The sequence below is a fragment of the Pleurodeles waltl genome, chromosome 5 (genome assembly GCF_031143425.1).
Source record: "Pleurodeles waltl isolate 20211129_DDA chromosome 5, aPleWal1.hap1.20221129, whole genome shotgun sequence".
Taxonomy (NCBI): Eukaryota; Metazoa; Chordata; class Amphibia; order Caudata; family Salamandridae; genus Pleurodeles; species Pleurodeles waltl.
In genome coordinates this window covers 1,052,814,860-1,052,840,530 of record NC_090444.1, presented here as the reverse complement: position 1 = coordinate 1,052,840,530, position 25,671 = coordinate 1,052,814,860, and the positions used below count along the sequence as shown (strand labels likewise).

At 46.0% G+C, this 25,671-nt stretch overlaps 1 protein-coding gene across 1 annotated transcript; it reads left to right on the top strand.

Moving 5' to 3' along the window:
- Positions 1–314: 314 nt before the first annotated feature.
- TCF21 (transcription factor 21) lies at positions 315–5,395 on the top strand. The gene is made up of 2 exons (XM_069235257.1): positions 315–846; positions 4,933–5,395. Exons 1-2 carry the CDS (start codon positions 436–438, stop codon positions 5,020–5,022), a joined length of 501 nt encoding a protein of 166 aa, XP_069091358.1. The 5' UTR covers positions 315–435; the 3' UTR covers positions 5,023–5,395.
- Positions 5,396–25,671: the final 20,276 nt, after the last annotated feature.

Sequence of the window (25,671 nt, the reverse complement as noted above, 5' to 3'; positions counted from 1 at the left end):
TCCATACCAGTGCCCCCCTTCCCTTCGGGCTCCTCCCGCTGGTCTGCCCCTAGCTCTCGTAGCCCCTTGTTTCCCCAGTCCCTCTGCTCCTACCGGTACCTGCGCCACAGCGTGGCAGACAGAACACCGGCCCGTACCCCTGGCGCTCCCAGGCTCCGCCTCTTCCATAGGGTCCCTACGACCCCGCCCTGAGGCTCGTAGCCGTGGCTCGCAGGCTACCCGTACCTGGGCCACGGCCCTGCTGCTCCGCTACTCACTCGCGAAACCCCGCCCCGGGGTCTTCATGGCTCCGCCCTGCGCTCCTCCCCTGAGCACCGACTAATTACCAGTCCTGTCTCCCCCGCGGGCTCCAGACCTCTCTCTGTCCGTGCGTCCGCTCCCAGCCTCGCCCACCCTGCACCCTCCTGCCGCTGCTCCGGGCCCGCCGGGCGCAGCATGTCCACTGGCTCCCTCAGCGATGCCGAGGACCCCGCGGAGGGGCCGGGCGGCGGGTCTCTGAGGATGGACGCCACCTCCAACGAGAGCGGCGCCGAGGGCTCCCCCTGCAGCTCCCCGCGCAAGGGCTCGGCGGGCCGCAGGAAGAAGGCGGGCGGCAAGCGCAGCCCTGCGGCGGGCCCCGAGGGGCGCCAGGGCCAGAGGAACGCGGCCAACGCGCGGGAGCGCGCCCGCATGAGGGTGCTGAGCAAGGCCTTCTCCCGGCTCAAGACCACCCTGCCCTGGGTGCCGCCCGACACCAAGCTCTCCAAGCTGGACACCCTGCGCCTGGCCTCCAGCTACATCGCGCACCTGCGCCAGATCCTGGCCAACGACAAGTACGAGCAGGGCTACATCCACCCCGTCAACCTGGTACGGGCTCCGCGGGGGCTGCGCACCGAGCGCTGCACCTGTCTGCCTGGGCGTCGTGTGCATTCTGCACTCTCTGCAGGAGTGTGTTCTGGATGGATGTGTGTACCCTACATGAAAGTTGCAAATGCGCTCTGTCTGTTGTGTATGCACATCTGTGTACTTGCTGAAATGAGTACGATGGAAGAATATTTTGTAAACGTGTGCGTGTACAGTTATGTTTCTATATATATGCCTATGTGTCTGTTCACTGTGTGTATGTTCTGTATTCTGCATCTGTGGATTTCTCTGTGTCGAATATAATTTATTGTTCTCTAGGGCAGTGTTCAGTTCCTTAATAGGGGGAGGGGGGCGTCGTCACATTGCGCATGCATGTAAAGGAGGAGACAAGTTAGGGTATATATACGCGTGGGGTACAGTAACTTGGGAAACGTTTTGTTTTTATACTCGTGGATATTCAATTATGTAAACATGCACATTTGAAAGAGCATATGTGAGAACGGTGGGTTTCGACATTCATATAGATGAGGCATCTCAAGCGCTTATTGGGTTATAACATATCGAAGTAATTTTACTCTAATGATCGGTGCTTAATTTGAGCCGGTGGTTTCCAGTGCGGGGCACCGGCACCTATTTCTGAGGGCTGGCACTTATTTTTATGACTAAAGCATGTACTACGAGCAAAAGACACATAGGAGAAAGAAAAAACGAAAGACAGTAACGAAAAAGCGTCACAAAGTGAGAAAGTAGAAAGCTAAAAGCCTGAGCTGAAGGGGCAGGGACTGGCTGTAAATGGATTAAAGAGGTCCGAGATGGCTTCAGGATTGCGCTGCCACATTATTCAGTTTTCACACATTTAACTGTAGCAGCCGCGTGTTTCAGAGGAGAGCTTTGAGCACCCACACGTTTTTATTTACAAAGTAAGCACTGATAATGATAATCCAGTAGCAGGATAACACGATAGTTTTACTGTATTTTCAAGTTTTGCCGTGAAAGGGAAGGACGATGCCCCCAACAGACGGGCACCTCGCTCCATTAAAACCGTGCACTGCGACAAGCCGGAACCTCAGTCCTCCTTGAATCACGAGTAGGTTGTGCATATGCCTGGGACGTTCCATTTCAGTGTTCATGTCATACATCATTGTGTTCTATGATTAAGGCCTAGCTGTCGCTCACACCCTTAAATGCAAATGTATACTGATGGAAAGGTTGGTGGTACCTCTGTCTGTTCAATACTGTCTGTCTATCCCGGCCACAGGGACCAAGTCCGAGATAGATTAATGTTTCAGAATACATAGGTGTGCCGCAGAGGTGGTATACGCCGAAATGTAGGACTAGTTCTATTTGAGAGGTAATCCGAGAGACGGATTTTTAAAATAAATTACTATCACACTGCAACCCATTTATCCAGATAATATTCACGTTTACAGTGCCGCAAAGAGTGAGTCCCCCAAAACCCTGCAATTCATATTTCTCTGCTTGTACGATTTAATTCACGGAATTCTTCTTTTCCTTCAGACTTAATTACATCGATATGTGTTGGTTTTATCGCATATGTAGCAGGCATCATTACATCTTCCTTTTTACGAATGGGAACCCCAAATTCACAAGAATTTTAAAGCTGATGAACACTTTCAGTGTTGCACTTCTCAGCGTCCATTGCCCTTTTGTGCGTAGTTTGAATTCAGAGGAAACCATGTATTGCTCATATATTGCCTTTCCTGCAATGTGTGTAATAATTCAAAATATAAATTTACCTGCGACGCGATTGTATATTCCACAAAAAGCGGCGAGGCACGTACAGTGTTCATTTAATTATTCGGAAACAGCTTCCTTTCAGAATGTGTTGCTTTTTTAAAAATAATTTCCTTTGAAAAATACAACAGCATTAAGCGGATGTCCATCTGAAAATATGTAATTTCAGCAGCAGATAACATCTTACTTTATGATAAAAAATACCTGCCTCCTTGGGGAACCAGTCAGTGTCCCGAAGATCTCTAATATAGTAGAGGAGCTTTCTACTCCCCTTGTCAGGGGTAGTAAGCATTATATAAATGCAATTACAAATAAATAGTGCTTAATTTAAGTCGGTGTTTCCGGCGCAGGGCACTGGCACTTATTTGAGGGCCGGCATTTATTTTTCTGCCTCTAGAATTTACTGCGAGCAAAAAAGACATATGGGAAAGACGGAGGAAGAGAAAAGCGAAAAAGCATCAAAAAGGGAGAAAGCTGAAAGCTGCAAGAGCGAGCTGAAGGGGCAGGAATTGGCTGTGAATATATCAGCAAGGCCCAAGTTGGCCCAGGATTACACTGCCTCAGTATTCTGTGCTCTCACATTTAATTGCAGCAGCCGTGTGTTTCAGATGAGTGCTTGGGGCACCAGCACGTTTTTATATGCAAATTAAGCATTGCAAATATATATATATATATATATATATATATACACATATATATATATATATATATATATATATAACCTGCCGTGTTTGTCGGCCACTGACTGTGGCCGGAAGAAGAGCTCGCTGGGTTGAGCGTTCACAGCTAAAACATGATCATGGGCAAGTCACGAGCTCCAATTCTAGCAACTCATCCTTCTGAAGTAGGGAAACTGAGTACCGTTTATTCGGTAATAGTGTTTTTTTTAACGTAGGTTTGGCGGCACGAAGAGGTAATCAAAATACATGTTATTTGTCATTTGTGTTGTCAAAACAATTACATCAATTACATTTCTGTAAATTGGCCCGCGACAATCGAGGGGCCTTGGACAACGCGCATATATATATATTTTTTTTTAAAATGCATGTTTTGTTGTTTGTCAGCTTGCCGCTCCATCTACACCCCATTGGGAGGTCCACTCACTGCCTGTCATATCTCATAGCTGCTTTCCACTTTGATTTGTTTACAATGGTGGCTAGTGGTGGCTAACACCTTCGCTTTGTATTCCATTCTGCGTTGCACCTTCTGTTGATATAGTCTATACAGTTTAGGAGAGTGTCGCTGTTTTGATTGTATCCCTGCAGTAAACCGGCGCTTTCAGTGACTGCGCTGCATGGTATTATCCAGGCCTCTGGACTGGTGTTATCTGTCTGTGCTGCGCGACTGTTAAAATGTTATCCTCTCGTAAACCATCCATCTTGGACATGGGATGCCACCAGGCCTGGCTCTGTCAGGTTGCACTGTAGCCATTCGCGGCTGCCGAATACCGCACGGTATATCTAGGAGAAGAGCCTAGACCTCCCATGATTAAACATATGACTGCCATGGCGCATCCCTGAACGGGACATGCCAAACGGTTCTTCTTTCCCAGGCAAACACGTCCATCCATCCGCTGTATTTTATGTAAAGTGTTGCTGCACAGACCGTGGGAATGACAGGCTTTCCCGTCAGCCCAGACAGAAATATAACGATGTGTGCCGGAAATCTACCAGTCGCTAACAGTTTGTACCGGATGAACATGTAGCAACGCTTTTATAAAGTGACTATGTGGGCTAGCGAAACAAATGGATTTCTCGAATCAAAATACTGATAACAGAAACCAAAATATAAATCCGTAACGAGATGAAAATGGAACTTTCACCAGAGCGTGCTAGGAGTTTGCGGAATGCAGCGCTACACATATAACATATAATAATAAAATGTAGTTTAAGATAACGTATCGTAGCATTTCAGTATTTGTCCAAAAGCCAATTGTTCATCAGTTGGGCCCAGTAAAAAAAGAAACGCACTTGTAGCTGGTGGACTGGAGTAAGAATCGTACATAACTCCTTCAAAGATACAGTTAGGGCAGCCCACCTGGCAGATGTGAGGTACTGTTCTTAATGGCGAAACGCAGAGTAACCTAGTAAAATGTGCCCTAGGTTTTGACGCTTTTTTATTTTGTTGAGAATGTTCTGTATGGTATGCGTGGTTCACTCAGCTTATGAAAGTCTGCGCCACTGTGTAAGACTGTCAGTTTTTAAGTCTTTCCCAAACGAGCGAAACATATGCACAGTTACTGACTATTCAAGGTGTGAATCTCACACCGAACAAGCGTAGCCATAGAGATTTGCCTCTCAGAAATCATATTTTCTTTCTCTTTTTTCCTCATAGACTTGGCCCTTCATGGTGGCTGGCAAGCCGGAGAGCGACCTGAAAGAAATGGGGAACAGCAGCCGCCTTTGTGGACCCACGGCCTCCTGACCCATCCTGCCTTCTAATTTCCCGCCAAAAAAGCACTAGCTCACAGACTCTGCTCGGAGCTTGAGTAAACCGTGTCCTGTGTGCCACAGGCACTCCGCGACGATGGGGTGGTCTCACCCCCAAGGAGACTACCTGTACACGAGGGAAGTGACAATGTGCCTAATGATATTTAAGCGCCTCTTTCGCTGCGCTAGCCTCGCTGGACCGAGAGCTGCGCAGCGCTTTGCTCTCATATGTACAGTTCCGCGCTCTCAAGATTCCTAAGAATAGTTGACTTTGATAGTCACAGTTGTAAATAAATTCACAGCAGATATATAAATATATATATTTTCTTCTAACAAGTTATTTTACTGAATAAATGCCATTTTTACAACGAGGATGTTTATTTCTATTTTCTCCACAGCCGCTGTTTTTTTATTAAGGGCCTTCTAATGCCGAAGTCCAAGGCACAAAGGGGGGAAAAACAAGTGGTCTAGGGTGTGAGGGAACGCCTGGCGCCAGATTGTTGGTGGATCAGTTTAACTGACATGACGTGAGATGTGTTTATGCCGTGTGCCTGACCCCTTCTGTGATTGAGACCGTGGCTCAGCAGCGGAAATCACCGCTTTTGGTTTTGAAACATAACATGTAGAGGACTTCAGTACAAAAGTGTGCCACCTTGAAGGGTTCTATGACGGGTATGTGAGGGAGGACAGACGTATGATGTTAAAACCGAAAAAAATATTACACTCGTGATAGGTTTCATGAAATTAAGGTGCGTTATTAACAGGAACGATTACTAAAACTAAGCTCCGGTACCTGATGGCTGTCGATTGAGAGTTGCTAGTGTGAGACCCACGCCAAATCAGCGTGATGGCTCTTCAATGCGTGAGAGTCACGCCCAGTGAGATTGCACTGCGGTGGGTGAGACTCCCACATTTGGTGTTTTACCATTCCAGAGTGAGTTATGAGTTTTTTTCTTAATCTGCTGGCCTGAATGAAATGAATGTACTGGGCGAAAAGCAGCGGCTTTTTTTCTTCACATAACGGTATATAGCTCGTGAGGTGTTTTCTTTCTTTTTTTTTAAATGATCTGCGCTCTTGTGTCAATGGACACAATACCCCATTGACAGAAAGTCGATTGATTTGTTAGGTCTGCTGTAAGCATGAGAGATAGCGGTGGGCTTTAACCGCCCCTGTGATTTATTAAGGGCGACTGTAGTGGAGACGGTTGAGACAGACAGGGTAATCTGCGGCCGAATTCACCGCTTTTGGCTTTTTAGATGCATCATTCTGAAGACTTCCGTGGAACACTGTACCACCCAGAGATATCAAGGCCCAAAAATGCCAGCTGCACCGCTAAAGACGTTTATGATTCCACTCTGGTATCCGCGCTTAACAAAACTGTGTGATCTTGGTTATATCTGTTGCCCTATAATATGTGCTTCTTCTGTGGGCATTTAGAGACACCGTGCGGAGCAGTCTTGGGTGTGACGTTGCCTCCGCGTGCATCTATCCCTGCCCATTGGTACAGAACGGGGGATGGGGCTCAAAGAAGGACAGATTACCCTGGAATAAACAGAGAGGCAGGGAGGGAGATAAGCGCACCCAGAGCTCTGCTCCCTAGTTCCCAGCCCAGACTCAGCTGATGTAGCAGACCCAGCCTCGCTGTTTAATGTTCCGGGGTTATGACCGCACTGTTTACAAGAAGTCTTCTGTTATTTATAGTGCTCATCCAAGCCTTACATTTCAGAATTGCTCCGTGGCACTCCCTTTTCATGGGCTCACGTCTCTATACGTGTGTGTGTGTCACAGGGGGTGATGTCCAGAAACACAGCAATTGTTTACTTATCTCTTTCGAGTTTATCGCTTAAAACAAATTTCATGCATGGTTTTTTTGTAATCAAAGTTGATATGTTTAAACCTGTTTTATGCACGGTCACACCTTAATACCACACATGTTCATAACATAAAGGCTGCTGAAAAGCGACACAGGTCGCCTATTGCCCCCCCCCCCGAATTGGAATACAAATTTTGTTTGTTTTGGTGGAGCCTCGGTGCTCAACCCCGACGGGGCTTTTATCGTGCATGAACTTATGACCCCTCTCTCCCACCGCAGAATCTCTGCAATACACAGATTGACCTCAAATATGAAAACACGGTGAGGTCACAGTTTCCACAAGAAGTTGCGGATAAAACGGCTTCACCACACGGAGCAAAGGACGGATGAGGGAGGACAACTTCTTGTACGTCACACGTAGCGTTTCACGCCTTCGCCGTCTTCCCGTCACGTATGGTTGCATCAGCCAAAGTCAGAGATGAGTGCCTTCCCGACGATGCATATCTATCCAAACCTAACGTGTCAAATTAGGATAATGTCACAGGCTGGGTAGTTTTTGTTTAATATCTCTCGTCACCAATAATAACTTACGACTGTCACTGACGTAAACACACTTCGCCGGATGCTACACAGCCAGAGAGCTGCAGTCTCCAGTTCAAAAACCTAGGAGCCCCTCTTTCCCAACTCCCCACGTGATCAAATAGATGAGTAGCTTTTGGATAAAAACGACGCCAGTTCTAGTGCTAAACCAATGTGCGCACCCAAGTATTTATTAGATTATGATCACGACCACTTGATAAATGCAGGCTAGAGGATCAATTTATGCTGCAATAAAAGACAAACCAGCGAGAGAATCCATTATAAGCGAATAAAAGCACAGTGTGGCATTATTTACCAGTTTATTTTAACATATTAACACCCACTGATAGAAAAGGACCACAGTTAAATGATATCTAGGTTTTTCTAAAGGAAACTATAGGAATTCCACTGTTTTTATACAAACTGTTATTCAACAACAATTAATAATTTTGTCTTTCATGGAAGTACATGGGCTCCACTTTATTACAGTGGTCGGTCCTTTGTTCCAGAGTGAAATATTCTGTGAAAAGTGTGCACAATGTTGCACGCAGCAGAAGATAAGGCTACTGTTTTACATTTATTTTATCCACACAATTTCCTCTGGGCGCCTAGAGTAATACAAATATAAAGAACAAAGAATACAAGATTATCAAAATAAACTACATAGGGAAAATACAAGTCTTACGGGCCTCTGTTAAAATTAACGGAAGGTACTTTTTTGACTCCTGGGCAAAGCAGTAAACTCCTTTGTCCTCTAAAAGATGCCACCTTTAAGAACACACACTTCTTGTAATAAATGGTTTCCGTGATTAATTCGAGCTTTAAAATCTTATTTTCAGTTTTTATCTTGCGAGGCACCACTTTCTATTATGCAACACGTTTAACTGGTTAATTTGAAATGGTGCTGCAGGACAGCCCGGTACATCTTTTATTGCATACTTGTCTCATTAGGAAGCATTATTCACATCAAGACATCCGTACTTAAGCAGCAATCTGATATGTGTGGGATTCTTCTAAAGTATAAATGTCCTCTTGAAAAACTGCGTCTGAGAAAACAGTACCTTTCGTTTAAACAGGAACTTGTGCCAAAACTAAAGCAAATCATTGAAGGCATTATTGTTTTCACACTGTTTAAATGACATGTATGATCCTTGTTTTTGATTCCTAATCTTGCCAGTTACTGGAGCTGATGTACAATGCTAATCCTTTGAGCTAGAAACTAATCATTTTTGTTAAACGCAGCAGAATACGAGACAAGCAGCATATTATTTTATTATTGTGGGCTTTTATACTTATGCAGAAAAACAACAGCCCAGTAATGACTTTTTTTCTAGTGTTCCTAATTGAGAAACAAAGGCCCTATGTTCTATTTCTACTCACAGAAGAGGGATGTGCAATTTGCACTATAAATGTATTACAAATGGAAATGGAATTTATGATGCATCCTCTGTTCTAACTGCCAACTGCAAATTGCAATTTGTCCATTCCAGGGGATTCAAAAAACGACTTTCCTGCTGAATACTAATAAGGCAGGTTATATTTTGAGATCTGCTGTGATTGGCTCTGATTGCAGAGATGGAGGCCTGCAAGGGATAGCAAATTCCCATCCCTGTGTTTGCTTTCTCTAACAAGAGGCCAGTTTTATAAAGCGGCCTGTGTCCATGAAAATAATAGAAGTTGCTTAAGGAAATAAAGTATCTTATGTGAGAAGACATCAGTAGGGAGCATGCAGTGCTCAGTCAGTGGTCCTCTGTACACTGGCAGTGCTTTTGGAGCCAGTCAGCACGATTTCCAAATGGGAAGCTGTTCTACAGAGACAGATTCCCCTCTGCGAAACAGCTGTCACCACAACTCAGAGATCAGCAAATGATCAGTCGTTTGCAGCCACAATTGCAATCACAAACCATTGACACATACAATTTAAAACCACCAATAGAATGGGGGTTGGGGGCACCCTTATCACACCGCCTCCTATATCTGAGTGAGGAAGGGTTGCAACAGCCATTTTACATAATCCTAAACAGGATTTTGCACATTATAGATAGCCCACTGATTTTGAGAACAGCAGGCTATGAGATCAGGAAAGCGATTTGTGCATCTAGTCATAAATACCTTGCTCAAATCTGGTTTAGCTCTATAAGAGCTAGTGGACGAGAAAACAAAAACACTCTTAAGTAGAGTCTGTGAAGTGCAATATGTGTTGAACACGTTGGGACTGCATTGGTTATACTCAATACTGTATATGACTGAAGGTCGATAACTGAGGTCATGTTAGTAGCCCACTAAACAACATTAGGTTTATTATGTATTTATAAAATGAGTAGGGGTGGGTGTTATTTTTAATTCCACCAACGAAACTGGAGTAATTTAGTAACTCCGAATTACTTGTGTAACGCAGAATTACTAATTATTTCTGTTGTTCCGCTAGCAGAATTAAATCAGCACTGTTTGGTTTTAAACAGAGCTGGAAGAGAGAGCAGTCCCCCTGTGTTTAAAGAAAACACTGCAGATTAAATGTTATTCTGCAGTGATTCTTAAACACAGGGGAACTGCTCTCTCTCCCAGTCAGGTTTAAGCCACTCTCCCCGTCAGTGTATACCCTTTGGTGTCCTTACAGAAGTATCTTAAGGGCGGTGAGTGGTATGCACTGGATTGTATACCCATTGGTGCCCTTACATACTTATGTAAGGACACCGAGGGGTATGTGCTGCACAGTAGTGAACTACATACCCCTCTGTGCTCTTAAGTAATTATGTAAGGGCACTGAGGAGTATCCACTCCAGTGCATACTACTCAGTGGTCTTACATACTTATATGATGGCACCGAGGGGTGTGCACTGCTTACCCCTTGATGCTCTTACATAGGTATGGGTTTAAGTAAGGACTCCAAGGGGTATGCAATGGAGTGGATACACCTCAGTGCCCTTGCATACTTATGTATGTGGTATGCGCTGCTTGGCAGAATTCCAAGGGATTTTAATGTATTTCAGCGGAATGAAACTCTGCCAATTTCACTCGCCCCTAAAAAGTAGATGAGCAGGGGCCAGATGTTTATTACTGTTACAACATTACCAAATTAAAAGACAGAGGGTGTACATCTACGTGCAGAGACTGCAAACAAGTTAAACCAAAACAAACGATTGCAAGCATTAAATTAACCGAGCTTCTGAGTACTGATCCAGTTGTGGCCAAGGCCACGAACCGAAGGCAGCTGCAATTATGCAACAGGATAGGACCAAATTACGCAGCATGGACTAAATTATGCGGCAAGAAAAGGCAAGTTATGTAACATAATGCAGCATGCTTTGTGACAGTATTACTTCAGTATTTTTTCATTTTCACACATAGGACACTGTCTGGGCAAAGATGTCACCTTATTAGTATTGGTTTGACGCCTAAACAAAGCAATAAGCAAGTGAAAGATAAGCGGTCGCTCTTTGCCAGGGCCTTCCACTGCGCTTGAACATGCATTGCCATGTTCTTCTGAACTTTTTTTATATCAATTTCAGTGGATCTGATTACTAATTAATTTTGGCAGTCAGTTGGCATACTTAAATCATCAGTGTTTGGTTTCAAAGAGGGCTGAAGTGATTTTTAAAATTATAGGCACAGATCCCTTTTCCAGCCCTGTATAAACGACTGCAGTGCAGTGTATAGCGCCCTTGTGCCCTTACATAAGAATGTAAAAGCGCTGAGTGGTATGCACACAAATCGATACCCCTGGATGCCCTCACCTGATTATGTAAGGGTACAAGAGGTATGCACTACACTTGAGTGCAAGCATACCCCTCGTTGCCTTAGATATTTATGTAAGGGCACAATGGGGTATGCACTGCACATTGCGATGCCCACTCTGCCCCTTGGCAGAATTCCGCAGAACTTTAATGTAATTCTGTGGAATGATGCTTTGCCAATTCTGCCCACCCCTAAAGATTAAATGAACAGGGGGCAGATGTTTTTAGCTATTACAACATTACCAAATAAAAAAAAGGGAAAGGGCAGAAAGCTACCTGTAGAGACTGCAGACAAGTTAAACCAAAACAAACAATTGTGAGCTTTAAATTAGCCAAGCTTCCCAATAACGATTGTGAGCTGTAAATTAACCAAACTTCCGAATCCTGATCCTGTTGTGCCCAAGGCCAAAAACTAATGCAGGATGGACTAAATTACTCAGCAAGATTTGGCAAATTATGCGGCATACTGCAGCACGTTATTTTTGTCATTTTCACACATGGAACCTGTGCAAAGATGTCACCTCATTAGTATTGGTTTGACACCCCAAAAAAGCAATAAGAAATTTAAAGATGACCAGTCATCCTTTCCAAAGGGATGTGAGAAACAACGTTTTTTTTATTTTATTTTAAAAACGAAAATGCTGCAGCCGATGATGGATTATGTGCCAAATGCAGCAAGTCCATATTTTTGAAGAAAACGCCGCAGCGGCAAAATCGCATACTTGCAGTGGCCGTGAACATATCTAATTTAAGATACAATTTTTCAGACCAGACTACTTAAGGGTTGTGCTGCACAGATGACTGGGTTCTGTGTTGTCGGTGTTCTCCGTTTGAGATTATAAATTTCCCAATTTAAAGATGTGATTGCATGATCTATAGTATGCTTTATACCTCGTTTACTGCCTCCCAGGACTCTAAAAGGCAGGGTAAACACGTTGCATCCATAAATATGTCATATGAATAATAGGATGAAGGGACGTAAAACGTGGCGTGATGGCAAAGGTCATGCTTCGCCATGTTGGTAGCATTCCTTTCCTTTCACCTCCTTCACCATCTTCCTCTTCCTTCACGCTTTCATTTTATAGCTTATTTTTCTCGCTTCTCATTCGTGGTAGCACCAGTCGCTTCCTTTGCTTGTCCCTTCTTCGTTGAACTTTACGTTTCTCGATTTTTTATGTCGGTTTTAATATGCCGCTTTTTTCGATTAATTTCGTTCCTTTCCGTTTCCTAGTCATCTGCTTTCGATTTCACTTTTATTTTCCAAAACAGATTTTATTGTTTTTTTTCTGCCGGGCTCTGTTTGGTTTTCTTCGCGTGTGATCTTTCCGTGTCCCTCTTTTTCTTTGTTTTAGATTCTCTTCATCTACTCACCCGTCTTAAATTCCCCACTTCCTCTTTGCCCCTAGCTCCCTTATCCTTTAGTCTTGCTTCGTTCCCTCCTTTCTTGAATCCCTTTCCTCCCTTCTTTTTCTTTCTCGATCCACATTTCCATCCCTAGTTCCGAGTTCCGCCGTCCCATTCCCGTCTCCCTTAAATCCATACGTTCCCTTCCTGCGCACCTCGTTGTAAAAGTACCCTCTCTCTCTTTGCTCCTGTTTTCGTTTCTTTTTTTCTTCCACCTTTCCATGCTTCGTCCCTCCCTTCTATTGTCTTTCCTTGTCCCTCTCGTCCATTCCTTCCCGCCTCCCCCCACGCACCGCATCGTCCCAAGGGGCCATGTTGGATAAGAGAGATTAAGGGTCAGGCCCGGCCGCACATCCAGCAACACACTGTATTTATTATAAGCGGAAAATAACCGCTTCAGTTCCGAGGAACGAAGGATTGCACAAAGTTGGTAACAGCACCAGCGCTTGATGCACAAAGAGGCGCAGGGAGTGTCCGTGTAATGTACCCCGGATACGCTTCCATAACTTCCCTCACGAGCCCCGGAGTCCCAATCAGCCACTGAGATGCGCACGTGGAAAAGAGGAATTTCACTTGGACTCAGTGCGTTAAATGAAAATATGGAAGTGCAGGTACTCACTATTCAGAGTACCTGTGCTTGCTCCGGAGAAGTGCCGGTACTCTATCAATTAGAAGTATTGCACCAGTGCTGAGAAGTGCTGGTACTCTCCCTTTCGAATTAAAGAAGTGCAGGTACTCTGTACCGGACAGTACCTGCCCATTTAAAGCACTGCAAGGACTTTTTCTACCGCCATACAACACACACACAAGTCGTCTCTAGAGTACCAAGCACGCATGCTCAAATTACAAATGCACACAGCAAAAAGCACAGAAACGTGTACTGGCCGTGCGTACTCGATCATGCACACGGGCACAAAACGTACCAAGTAAGACACACGCAGAGACCGTCACACACATGCAGACACAGAAACAGGCACGCGTATACAGAGAATATACACACAAAAACGCACGCATACCTAAACACGCACACGTGTGTACACCTGAACACATTAAAGCACACCGTCCCAGTCATACACGAACTCATCCAAAGGTAAAGAGATGCACACACATCTATTCACACGTTATACACAGACATGCGGACATACGCAACCATGTATACACATGCACACACATACATGCAACCGTGTAAACTATCGCTTAGGCACACGAGTACTCAAAGAGAAAAGGACGCGTCCTCTCCTTCGCCGTTAGCACCTATGCACAACTATACGCTTCTGTAAAAAGAGATGCGTATATAAATAAACGAGTTAGCACAATCACATTCTTGCTCGCAAGCAAACACAGAAACTCCACAGGCCTACACAGAAACACATTCACATGTACCTGCTACACGCACGTGTGAACGAGGACTTCACTTCCGCACCCACAGACACAGTGATACGCACAAATCTACAGACACTTAAGAAACGTACAAACAAATGAGCACGCAATAAGGCGTAACACAAGCCCCTGCCCACCCTGAGGCGGAGAGGGGGGCTGGGGATCCCTTTAATGTGCCCCGTAATGTCAATGAATATCTCTCAGATACAGGAGACTCTGGGCAGGGCCAGCTTCAGGGCTGTGCCACTGGGGGGCGGTGTTGGGACACAGACCATAGGGGGGCCTCTGTGTTTAGCAATAACTCACGATTTGAAAGCACCTGCTGCAGAGTTCCTTGAGCATCCAGTTTCCAGGCACCAGTGAAAATGTCAAGATAACTCTCGTGACTAATGTCCCTGCTAGAAAGGGAGACTCGAGTTTTTTCTAGAAGCAGTTTTGACTGGCCATAAACTAGTGCAGAGGGTTAATATTCCTGCGGCAAAGGACAAATATGGATTTTATGTGGCTAGCCGAGCGGATTAGTAAAGGCATCCTTTACAAGCGCTTTATAACAAATAAAATGTATGAAGGAGAGGGGCAATGGAGAGATGAGAGGTATTTTTTTTCCTGAGCAGTAGTGAGGGAATCGGAGGAGAAGGTCATAGGGGTGTGGTAGTTGGGAGTGGGAGGGTTTGGAGGAGGAGCACGGGGGGTGCTAATGGACCCAAAAAATGTCACACCGGGCGCTGCCAGAACTATAACCAGCTCTGACTCTGGGCCCTCATCACAGTAGGGGGGGGGGGCGGAATGTTGTGTGTTGTGTTACATTCCCGCACGCAAATGCCAGTATACAGCGAACACAAATACGCACCAAACATATGAACACAAAAGCATATTCATGTGTGTTTTGTCTCCCCCGATCTAGGGCTTGCCTCTAAAAGGATCGTCGAGGGGCAGGTGAATTGCAACACGTTTATTGTGCAGATTTTCTCACCCTTTTTAGTGAGTGTTTGATAACGCAGTTAAAAGCGGAGGCTCTTTCCCGACTCTGACAGCGCCGCAGACTGACCACAACGTCAGGTGGGCTGGGAAAGGCGACGCCTGGGCGTGAAACGTGGTCGCGCTGCAAGCGTCTGATTTCATCACACTAAGACCTGCCACCGAGTGAGCAAAAACCGACGTTAATACCGTGCCTGGGTGAGACCTAGCCCAACCGATGCAGCATCCGGGGCTATACAACTTTAATAACTTAAAAAAAAAAACTGCAGTGAGGCAATTAAGATGCACTGGAAGAAGATGGATACTGTTCCATGCACTATCAGATTGTGTGTTGTGTAACATCTGGGCAAAAAAAGTTATGATGAAATCTGCTATAGTAGCGGTAAATAACAGGCCGAGGCCGCGACTCCGAAACCGGTCCGCTCTACACGCACCACGCCTTCTGAAGCAGTCTGGGTGACTTTACAAAAACTTTCCCTTGTGTCGTTTCCCAGATTATTTTCCGTTCACGGCTAAATACATGTAGAAGAGCCAGGAATAGTAGGATTTTTACACCTGCCCAAAACCAGCCAAAAATCTTTGTGTGGGGCGGCACATATTTTCAGCAGGGATAGAACTCCAACCAGACCCCTTTAATCGCCCATTTAGATTAACTCCCACGGGTCTAGGATGACACTGTTGAGTGTTGAATAGCAATGTGTATTCCTTAATTGGTGCCATTTTAGCTTAAAAAAGAAGTATCAAAACGCAGTGAGCCCCTGTGGTCAGCAGAGGGCAGTATAGGTAGGCAGCACAACTGCAGTGTCCATCCAGTTCGATCAATTCATTTTATTTGTAGCAGTAGGCAACTGAAGTTTTGCACATTATTCCATAGTGGATATTTACATATTTTGGGCCTATATTTATGGGGAAAGTGACTCAGCACTGCGTTTCATCACTGGGAAAGGGCAGGAATACTCAGGCTTATTTATAAGCCCCGCCCGTGCGTCACTTTTTCTATGGGAACAAATGACGCACTAGAGGCGCAAGGCGCGTGTAAATAAGCTACTCGGGCCCATATTTATACTTTTTGACGTTAAACTGCGCTAACGCAGTTTAGCGTCAAAAAATTTTGCGCCGTCTAACGCCATTCTGAAGCGCCATGCGGGCGCCGTATTTATGGAATGGCGTTAGACGGCGCAATCAGACCGGCGCTGCCTGGTGTGCGTGGAAAAAAACCACGTAGACCAGGCAGCTCCGGCGTTGGGAAAAAATGACGTTAGGGCGTCTTAAAATGGCGCAAGTCAGGTTGACGCTAAAAAATCGTCTTAACCCGATTTGCGCCATTTTTTCGACGCCCAGACGCCATTTCATGACTCCTGTCTTAGTAAAGACAGGAGTCATGCCCCCTTGCCCAATGGCCATGCCCAGGGGACTTGTGTCCCCTGGGCATGGTCATTGGGCATAGTGGCATGTAGGGGGGCACAAATAAGGCCCCCCTATGCCACAAAAAAAATAAAAATATAAAAAAAATTATACTTACCTGAACTTACCTGTACTTCACTGGGATGGGTCCCTCCATCCTTGGGTGTCCTCCTGGGGTGGGCAGGGGTGGCAGGGGGGGTCCCTGGGGGCAGGGGAGGGCTCCTGTGGGCTCATTCTGAGCCCACAGGTCCCTTAACGCCTACCCTGACCCAGGCGTTAAATTCAGGCGCAAATGCGGGTTTTTTTGACCCGCCACCTCCCGGGCGTGATTTTTGCCCGAGAGTATAAATACGACGCATTTGCGTCGCCGTCATTTTTTTAGACGGGAACGCCTTCCTTGCATCTCATTAACGCAAGGAAGGCGTTCACGCTAAAAAATGACGCTCTTTCTTCATACTTTGGCGCTAGACGCGTCTAACGCCAAAGTATAAATATGGCGTTAGTTTTGCACCGAATTTGCGTAAAAAAAACGACGCTAATTCGGCGCAAACGGAGTATAAATACGGGCCTCGGTATTTAAGGCATACAGCGCACTCCTGTCCTTTCCCCCTGCGCTGGCATTCAATGGGTTACCTAGTGTGAATGCAGGCACCCTTCCACCATCGTGCATTGGTGCCTGCGCTGCATGCAGGATTGTTTTCATGCAGGAAGCCACCTTCCTGCATAAAAACAATCTTTAGAGGTATATTCCTCTAAGGAGGAAGTAACAAAGAGAATTAAAATATTTCTCCTCATTACGCCTTTTCTGGGGAGGTGTATCTTTTTTGCTAATTTCCAGGTTTACTACATTTGGTAAATCTGGAAATGCGTCAAAAACCATGGGATGAGGAGGAGCCAAGATGGCGCCGTAAGTGGATGTGTCTCGAAGAGCTCAGAGACGGCCTCCGACAAATAAGATCCTGACTGCCCGCCTTACCTCTCCAGGACCTGTTGCCGGGGACCGGGGGTTCCCCCCGCCTTTGGGTTTAGGTAAGGGAAACGCCGGGGAGGAGGCGCAGAGAGATCGCGGGCCCGAGAGCAGCTGTGCCGGGGCCTGGTGTGGTGGCCCGGCTTGTGGGCCTGCACCCCGAGTGAGGCTGGGGCCTGTGTGCGCTGGGCCTCCGGAGCGGGACAGAAAGAGGCGCGGAGGGAGGGAGGAGCCCTCGCGCTCACTGGAGCGGCCAGCTGGGGCCTGCTCTGGATCCCCGCGGATGAGCGGAGGGCCTTGTGAGTGGAGGGCCAGAATAGAGGAGGGTCGGCTGTCCCTGGGTGTCTGGCTGGCCCGGGCACCCCCCGGAGCAGTGAAGGGCCTGGTGATCATAAGAGCCTTGCGCTGGGGCCTGTGACGCGAGGCGGGCCCGCGTGTCCCCCCCTGCGGATGTACAACTCGCAAACGACAATGGGTGACGCGAGGGACGAAGATGAGGCCCACGTATAGCGCAGACCAGAGGTGAGAAGAGGAAGAAACTACAAAAGGGGCGCGTGAGATTTGGCACAGATTAACTAGACACAACTTCTCCGCCAGAATTCAAAGGGGGGGAACACCCTATACAAAACCTGGAAACCGGAGGGGAAACGAGCCCAACGGCGGCAGTGGTGGACCAGGAGCTGGACGCGCCCCCTTGGGACCAGGCCCTGTTACCGTCCGCCCACAGTGGTAACAGGAAAGAAATCCTGCTGTGGCTTTTGGGCTTTCCTGAAACTTAGCGATTCTGACGGGGCACTGGGGACCCCAGATGGCACGAGACAAAAACCCTAAGCTGCCCGACAGGGCAAAATGGACAGATACACAAAAGTAGTGACCCCCCCAGTGCCCGCGGGGGATCCCACGCCTGCTCCGGATAACAGTGAGCTCCTCTCGGCAATACAGGCATCGTGGGGTGCCCTTGAGGAACGGATGGGGGAGGTACACTCGGATGTGTCCCTCCTCTGACAGGACCTTCGCAAGGTGGTGGAGAGGGTCATGTCTGCAGAGACTCGTAACTCGGAAATGGAAGATACGGTAAGAGATCTACAAAAAGAGTTAGCAGAAATCAAAGTCATCAACAAAGACGTAATGTGGCGGTTGGAAGATTCCGAAAATAGAGCAAGACGCAATAACCTCCGCTTTGTGGGGTTTCCAGAAGGAGTGTAAGGGACCGACATGGACAGCTTTCTAAATCAATGGCTCAAACGTGCTATTCAACTGGAAAAGGTTTCAACATGTTTCATAATAGAACGTGCACACAGGGCTTTGGTGGGGAGGCCCCCGCCGGGTGCGTCCCCTAGACCAGTAATAGCCCGCTTTCTTATATATCAAGATAGAGACATGATCCTGTCAGAAGTTCGCAAGAAGGGAGAGGTTAGGCATGAGAACACAAAGATCCTTGTCTTCCCGGATTATACCAGGGAGGTGCAGAAACAGCGACAAGCCTTTGATGCAGTCAAAGCCCAGCTCCGGGGCCTCCAGCTGGGATATATGCTTCTCTTCCCGGCCAAACTTAAAATACTGTTTCAGGGGAAATCCTTATTTTTTCAGTCTCCAGAGGAGGCCTGGGACTGGATTGAAGAGAGACCCCGACTTGGTAGTGGGAGAACTAGAGAACCCGAAAAGACATCCAAGACAGCACCGGGCGCGAGACCCACAGAATGGTCCCTACAGGTACGCAGAGGCAGGCGGAGACAGAGAACTGGAAGAAACACGCCCTGGCGGATTCCCAGACACACAGATGCGAGAGCGGACACCACAGACTCGGAGGGTAGCCGCAGTGTAAGAGCCCGGACACGGAGTGGACAAGATGTGACAAGCCCACGGATGCCTGAGAATGGGGCGGGTCTGGGCGGGGGGTCCCCGCACCCATTGCTGGAGGCTATTGACCAGATGGAGGTGGACAAGAGGCCCATATTCCTCTGAGTCCGGATGGGTAGATACAAGACTGCGACAGAGAGAGGTGGTGAGCCGTCTCAATCTTACCCCAAACTTGAAAAAGGTTTTACACCCCTTATAGTAGGGTGGTTTGAACACTGTACTCAGTTTACACGGTTGAAAGGGTGGGAAGGAGGGAAGGGGATACAGACCTCCAGTCTCTTGTGGACTAGAACTATGCAGCCACATGCTCACAGGGGCCATCAGGAGGTGGGGAAGGGGGTGAGAGGGGTGTTAAGTTACAGTCAGTTATACATTAAAAGGTTATTTCTAAGTTACATGGCAAACCCACAGACACAGACGCGAACAGATGAGCACCACGCGACATCAAAGAATGTCCCCAAACGACACCATAGCACCCAAGGGTGCCCCAGTAGGGCCACAAATGTTGACATTGTGACTTATAAAAAGAGATGGCCCCTGGAAGTACAGATAGTGTGACATCTCTCGGGAATGAAAAAGGTTTTAGTGTGCTCTCCTGGAATGTTAACAGTCTTGGAGATAGAGTGAAAAGAGGTCTAGTCTCCCAGTACATCAAAAGGCAAAAGCCAGATATAGTGCTCCTACAGGAGACCCACCTTAAAGGTACAAGATGTGGTTTTCTGAGTAGAGGCCCTTATATAGTACTCGCACATGCAGGATACACATCCGGCTCTAGAGGAGTAGCAATTCTGATCGGTAACCCCCCCCCCCCTCTTTCAGATCACCTGAAAATGGGAAGACACAGACGGTCGCTTTGTGGGAGTAGAAGGGTCCTGGGGACGGAGGGAGATCCTATTGGTGAGTGCATATGCCCCCTCGAGACTACAGGGCCCTCTACTAGACAAGATTGCGAGGCTCCTATTAGCATCCTCAGCATCCCTTCACGTACTGGGTGGGGACTTCAATGACGTGATGGACATAGGTCTGGACAGATCAGGAGTGAGATTGGCAACAGGACAGGCCACCCAATTACAGGGGTTCATGACCTCCCTGGGATTGACAGATAAATGGAGAAGGGTACACCCCACGGAAACAAAATACTCATACTTCTCAGGGGCACACAGAGTCTTTTCCTGCCTGGACTACGTCTTTGCACCGGCTGGTGAGGTGGGAAAGGTATTGGGGGCAGACTACCTAGCAAGGGGACTTTCAGATCACTCTCCCCTACTGGTGACAATAGGTGGGAAATCTGTGGGTCGCAGAGACTAGCGGCTGAACTTGTGGGACCTGCAAGACCAAGAAGTGAATAGAGGACTGCGAATAGACACCGAATTGTACTACAAAGAAAACGTAGGGTCAGTAGACTCCGCAGTGATATTATGGGAAGCCAGTGCTTAGAGACAGCGCCCAAAACTTAGTGGCTCAAAAAAGGCAAAGAGACAATAAAAAGCTGAGTGAATTGGAAAGAATGCTCCTCGAGTTAGAGGCGAAGGTGGTATTGACGCCCTCGCCCACACTGCTCAGACAGCTAGAGCTAGCGAAGGTAGAATATAGAGAGACAGCAGATAAAGAGGTGCTTTCCCGCCTCCAGGTGACCCAATACAGACTGTACGAAACTGGAGATAAAGCCGGGAAACTTCTTGCCTGGCTCGGGAAAAAAGAAAGAGAAGCTAAATGGGTTCCAGAGATAGAGACCCAAGACGGGACTAGGGTAACCGCTGACGAGGACATTGCGGAGACATTTGCAAGTTACTATGGAGACTTCTATAAAGCTAGACCGTTGGCAAATGCGGATCACATTACGGAATATCTAGACAAGATAGATGTCCCCACATTAGATGATGAGAGACGAGATGGACTTGAGAGCGAAATCACGATAGAGGAAATATTGACCGCCATGGCATGGCTTAGACTCAGCAAGGCACCAGGACCAAATGGCTTCCCGGCAGAGGTCTTTAAAAACCTCAGAGAGAAAATGGCTCCCCATTTACTAAATATGTATCTAGACGCGCGGAAACAGGAGATTCTTCCCCCAGACTTACAAAGGGCTGAGATCACAGTTATACACAAAGAGGGAAGGCCCAAATGCAGCTGTGCCTCTTACAGGCCGATATCCCTATTGAACGTTGAGGTAAAGGTCCTAGCCACAGTGCTGGCCACCTGAATGTTAGGGGTCATCTCCTCATTGGTTCATCTGGACCAGACCGGCTTTATGCCAGGGAGATCCACAAGACACAATTTGAGAAGAGCCCATGTATGGTTAGCCACAATTATGAATCGCTCGAAGCCACACCTATTTCTGGCCCTGGACGCGGAGAAGGCCTTTGATGCCGTTCAATGGCCCTTCTTAGAGGCAACGCTAAAGAGATTTGGTTTCGGCCCAAAGTATGTAGAGTGGGTGAGACTGTTATACACGAAACCGGTGGCGAGTGTGAGGGTTAACGGAGTCCTTTCCTCAGAGTTTCCCATAGAAAGGGGCACGAGACAGGGATGCCCGTTGTCCCCCCTACTATTTGCCCTTACCCTCGAGTCCTTGGCGTGCAAGATCAGGAACTCCACAGGCTTATAGGACTTTAGACTAAAAGTAGACAAAAGGGAAGAGGAACGTATCTCCCTATATGCGGATGATGTCCTCCTCTACATCACCCGCCCTGAGTTGACCCTCCCGCAATTGTTTCTATTAATTGAGGAATACAGGAGACATTCTGGCTATTGCATTAACTGGCAAAAATCGATCCTTTACACACCACAGGGGCGTTCTCACATGCCCCCTTTGCCGATGAGGCTACAGTGCACGAAAGAAGGATTCTCATACCTGGAAATCCATGTTACACACGAGGCTGACAGAAGCCATAACAGTAATCTAGGGAGGGTGGTGAGCGAATGCAGTTCTGATTTCAGCAGATGGACAACTTTACCTCTGAGGTTGATGGGCAAGGTCGCCATGATCAAAATGATCTCTCTACCAAAGTTCCTATACGTTCTGCAGAACACGTACTACCAAATTCCCTTAGGCCAATTTAGAGACATAGAAGGAGACATACAACGTTTTCTGTGGGAAGGGAAACACCCATGAATAGCCCTTAAAACCCTACAGCGTAATCAGTATGCTGGGGGCCTGTCCCTACCGGATATAGAGGCATACTACTGGGTGGCACACCTTATCAACGTGAATGACTGGTTATGCGCCATAGACGAACATCCCACATTCCATCTGGAACGGTTACAATGATACAGTTTAAAATTCTACACAGAATATACTATGACCCACAGAGAATACACCTGATGGGGAAGGCCAGGCGTCCAGACTGCAACAGAGGCTGTGGTGGGGTTGGATCCTTTTTTCATGACCTATGTGAATGTCCCAAGATTAAGGTGTGCTGGAACAAGGTAATAGGAATACTTGCCGGGGTCCTGACTGCGCAGATCCCCCTAGACCCCAAATACATAATACTAGGCATATCCAATGACATAGACCTGCCCGAAGGAAGCTTCTGTTCTGCAGGCTAGGGCTGATGGTTGCCAAAAGAGACATAGTACGACTATGAGGAGCTGATAGCTGCCCGACAATAAGCGTCTGGAGAAAGGGCATGGATGGGTTCATGATGGGGTAAAAGACAACGTATATAAACAGAGGATGCCCGCGAAAATTCCAAAAGATATGGGGGGACTGGATCACATACTACTCCCTGGAGATATAGCTCTGACTAGAAATGGGGTTTACGAGAGACATGAGGGATATTGGACCATGGGCCGTTTATGGAGAGATTACAACTACTGATCTGGTAATGAAAAAAAACGAGCAGGCTGGTGGGACAGATCAAAGTGATGTTGGGTGCCATAAAGGGAGTTGGGGGAAGGGGAGGAGGGTTGGGGGAGTTTTCTTTATTGATGAATATATATCTGTATTTTCCCAGAGACACTATAGCGTGATTCATATGTGTAACTCTGAAGAGAGGTTCAGCAGTTAGTGGACGTGGATTTCCTGACAGCTAGGGATTTTTTAATATAATTATCTGTGTTGACTTATTTATGATATCAGATTTTACTTTTGTATGTGTTTTTTTATTGGGTTTACTTATTTAAATTGATTTACAGTATTTTAGCACATAGCACCTTGCAACTGGTATGATTTAATTCACTCGAACATTTTACTCAAGACATGAGGCTAATTTTATGGTACCCTTTTAACTGCTCGAATTCAAATCTTCACAAGCACGAAGTATTTTACGAAGTTTTATGATCCATCTTCATGTATAATTTGCCCTAGAATAGCTGTTGTAGGTATCATTAGAAAAGATTTGGTACACTATCTGTCTTCAACCGATTCATAGTACCTTGCACACAGCACTTTGCAAATGGTAAGATCTAATTCCTCTGAACAACTTACTTACTACATGAGGTTAATTCTATTGCACCATTTTTAATATTTGGTTTTTAATCATTGTAAGCACAAAGTATTCTACGAAGTATTATGAACCTTTTATTTTTATTTTTAGTATAACTTGTCCCAGAATAGTTTTACAGCTAATACCAGAAACGATTTGGCATACTATCAGTTCCTCTTTTAAACTGTCTTGACAAAATGGTATCCAACAAGCTAGTAGGTACCAATAGAGGAGTTTTATTTAACATTTGGTCCGTTGGACAAGCTGTGTATTAACTGTTATTGTTTCTCTTTTTTTGTGATGTTTATGATCTGTATTTTTTCTCTGTATGTATGGTTCATTTTTATGTTTTTAATGGTCTAATTTTGGACCAAATAAACTATATATATGTGTAACTCCTTGGAAATGTTATGTCTTGATTTAAAGGCAAATAAAAAAAAAACTAAAAAAAACATGGGATGAGCGTGGTAACCCCCGCACACTGCCCATGGAACGCCTCCCTGGCGCAGAGTAAGGCAACACAGTGATCTGTGCTGCTTTGCCTTATTCCATATTTTTGAGGCCATTCAAAGCCATGTAAAGTGAGTTTGCATGGCTTCAAAAATATGATTTCGTTGATTGCTCCATGCACGTAACACTTTGTGTGTGCAAGCATGGGGCAAACTGTTATTTTTCCTCTTTTGCTTCAAATTTACTCAAATTCTGCACATTAACTCTCCCTCCCCGGTTTACTGCTATAATATAAAAAATGTTGTATTAGTCCTGACTGACACCGCATGTGTGTTTTCTCTTGTGTTTACTACAAAACTGAACGTGTGTGCATTTGCTAAATTTTTCCTCTTAACTTTTGATATAAATAGTTGACACTCTTGAGCAAAGGGGTTTCCAAATTAGTCCACTCCTGTACAAAAACAACACAGCCGAAAAGTGCTTTGACGCCTTGTCAGGGGTAGTAAGCGCTATATAAATACTATTACAATAAAATACAATATGTTGTTGCAAAAAAAGGTTTTTCTGCAATTAATTTCAATTGTGTGTGAAAGCTTTTTTGGTGAAAGTGGGGAAGTTGCAAGATTAAAAGAATCTTGAAAATTCCTCTTTTTGTATAAAGGCAAAACACTTGAAATTGTATAACCTTCGCATATTTTTCAGAGACAGCAAAGTATACACAAAGGTACTAGAAAAACTAGCATTGGCAAGCCAATAAGCCTCACCTCTGTAACATATTGGCTTTGCCAGTGGTATTTGGCCATGCTGGAAAGCATCCCCAATGCTGTGAAGTATGGCTAAGAAATAAATAAACAAGCATTTGCAATGCGGTGGGTCTTGCATTTGCTCGAGTTAGAGCTATTAGCGTTGTAAACTATTAACCAGACTTTTCTTGCCACATAAACTGATAATGAAAAGTAAGACGGTTTCACATATGCAAGCTGACAGTCGCCATGAGCGTAAAGGAGACACAAAAAAAGAAACAGAAGTTCGTTTGCAGTGAAACATATCGGCAAAAGTGCAATTATCAATGTAATTGGCGATAGTAACATTGTCCCGGTAACTAGCAAAAGTAGAATTATCCATGTAACAGGGTTGATGTCATGCAAAGCGCTCGACTACTGCCCAGCGAGATCGCGCTGTGTAGGAAATAAAAAGAAATAGTGCTGAAGCCATTCGGACAACACGGAGCATCGCATGTTTTCAGTAGCATACTGGTTCTGTAGGGAGGGCTAAACACCGGAAAAGGCATGACGTATGCATGCCTTTCACTAATGAAATCAAGCAAATTTTAAAAGGCAAGCCCACGAACCTCCAAACTGATGGGGGTGGTTAAAAGTCCACAGAGAGGTTACAAAAGGGGCCAGAGCGTTTGCTTGCGCTCAACGCTAATAAGCCTCTGATGCGACTGCTATTGTCATTTGATGTGTAGACACATCAAACATGTATAACTACGAAATGACACAGGTATGTTTTTTCTCTCTTTACCAATTCAAATTGGACTGGTAACTAAAAAAATACATTAAAGCATTTAAAAAATGGACAGGGAAGCAACAGGGATGAAAGCAGCACAGGGCTCCGGAAGGAACACAGGGAGATGGTGGAAGA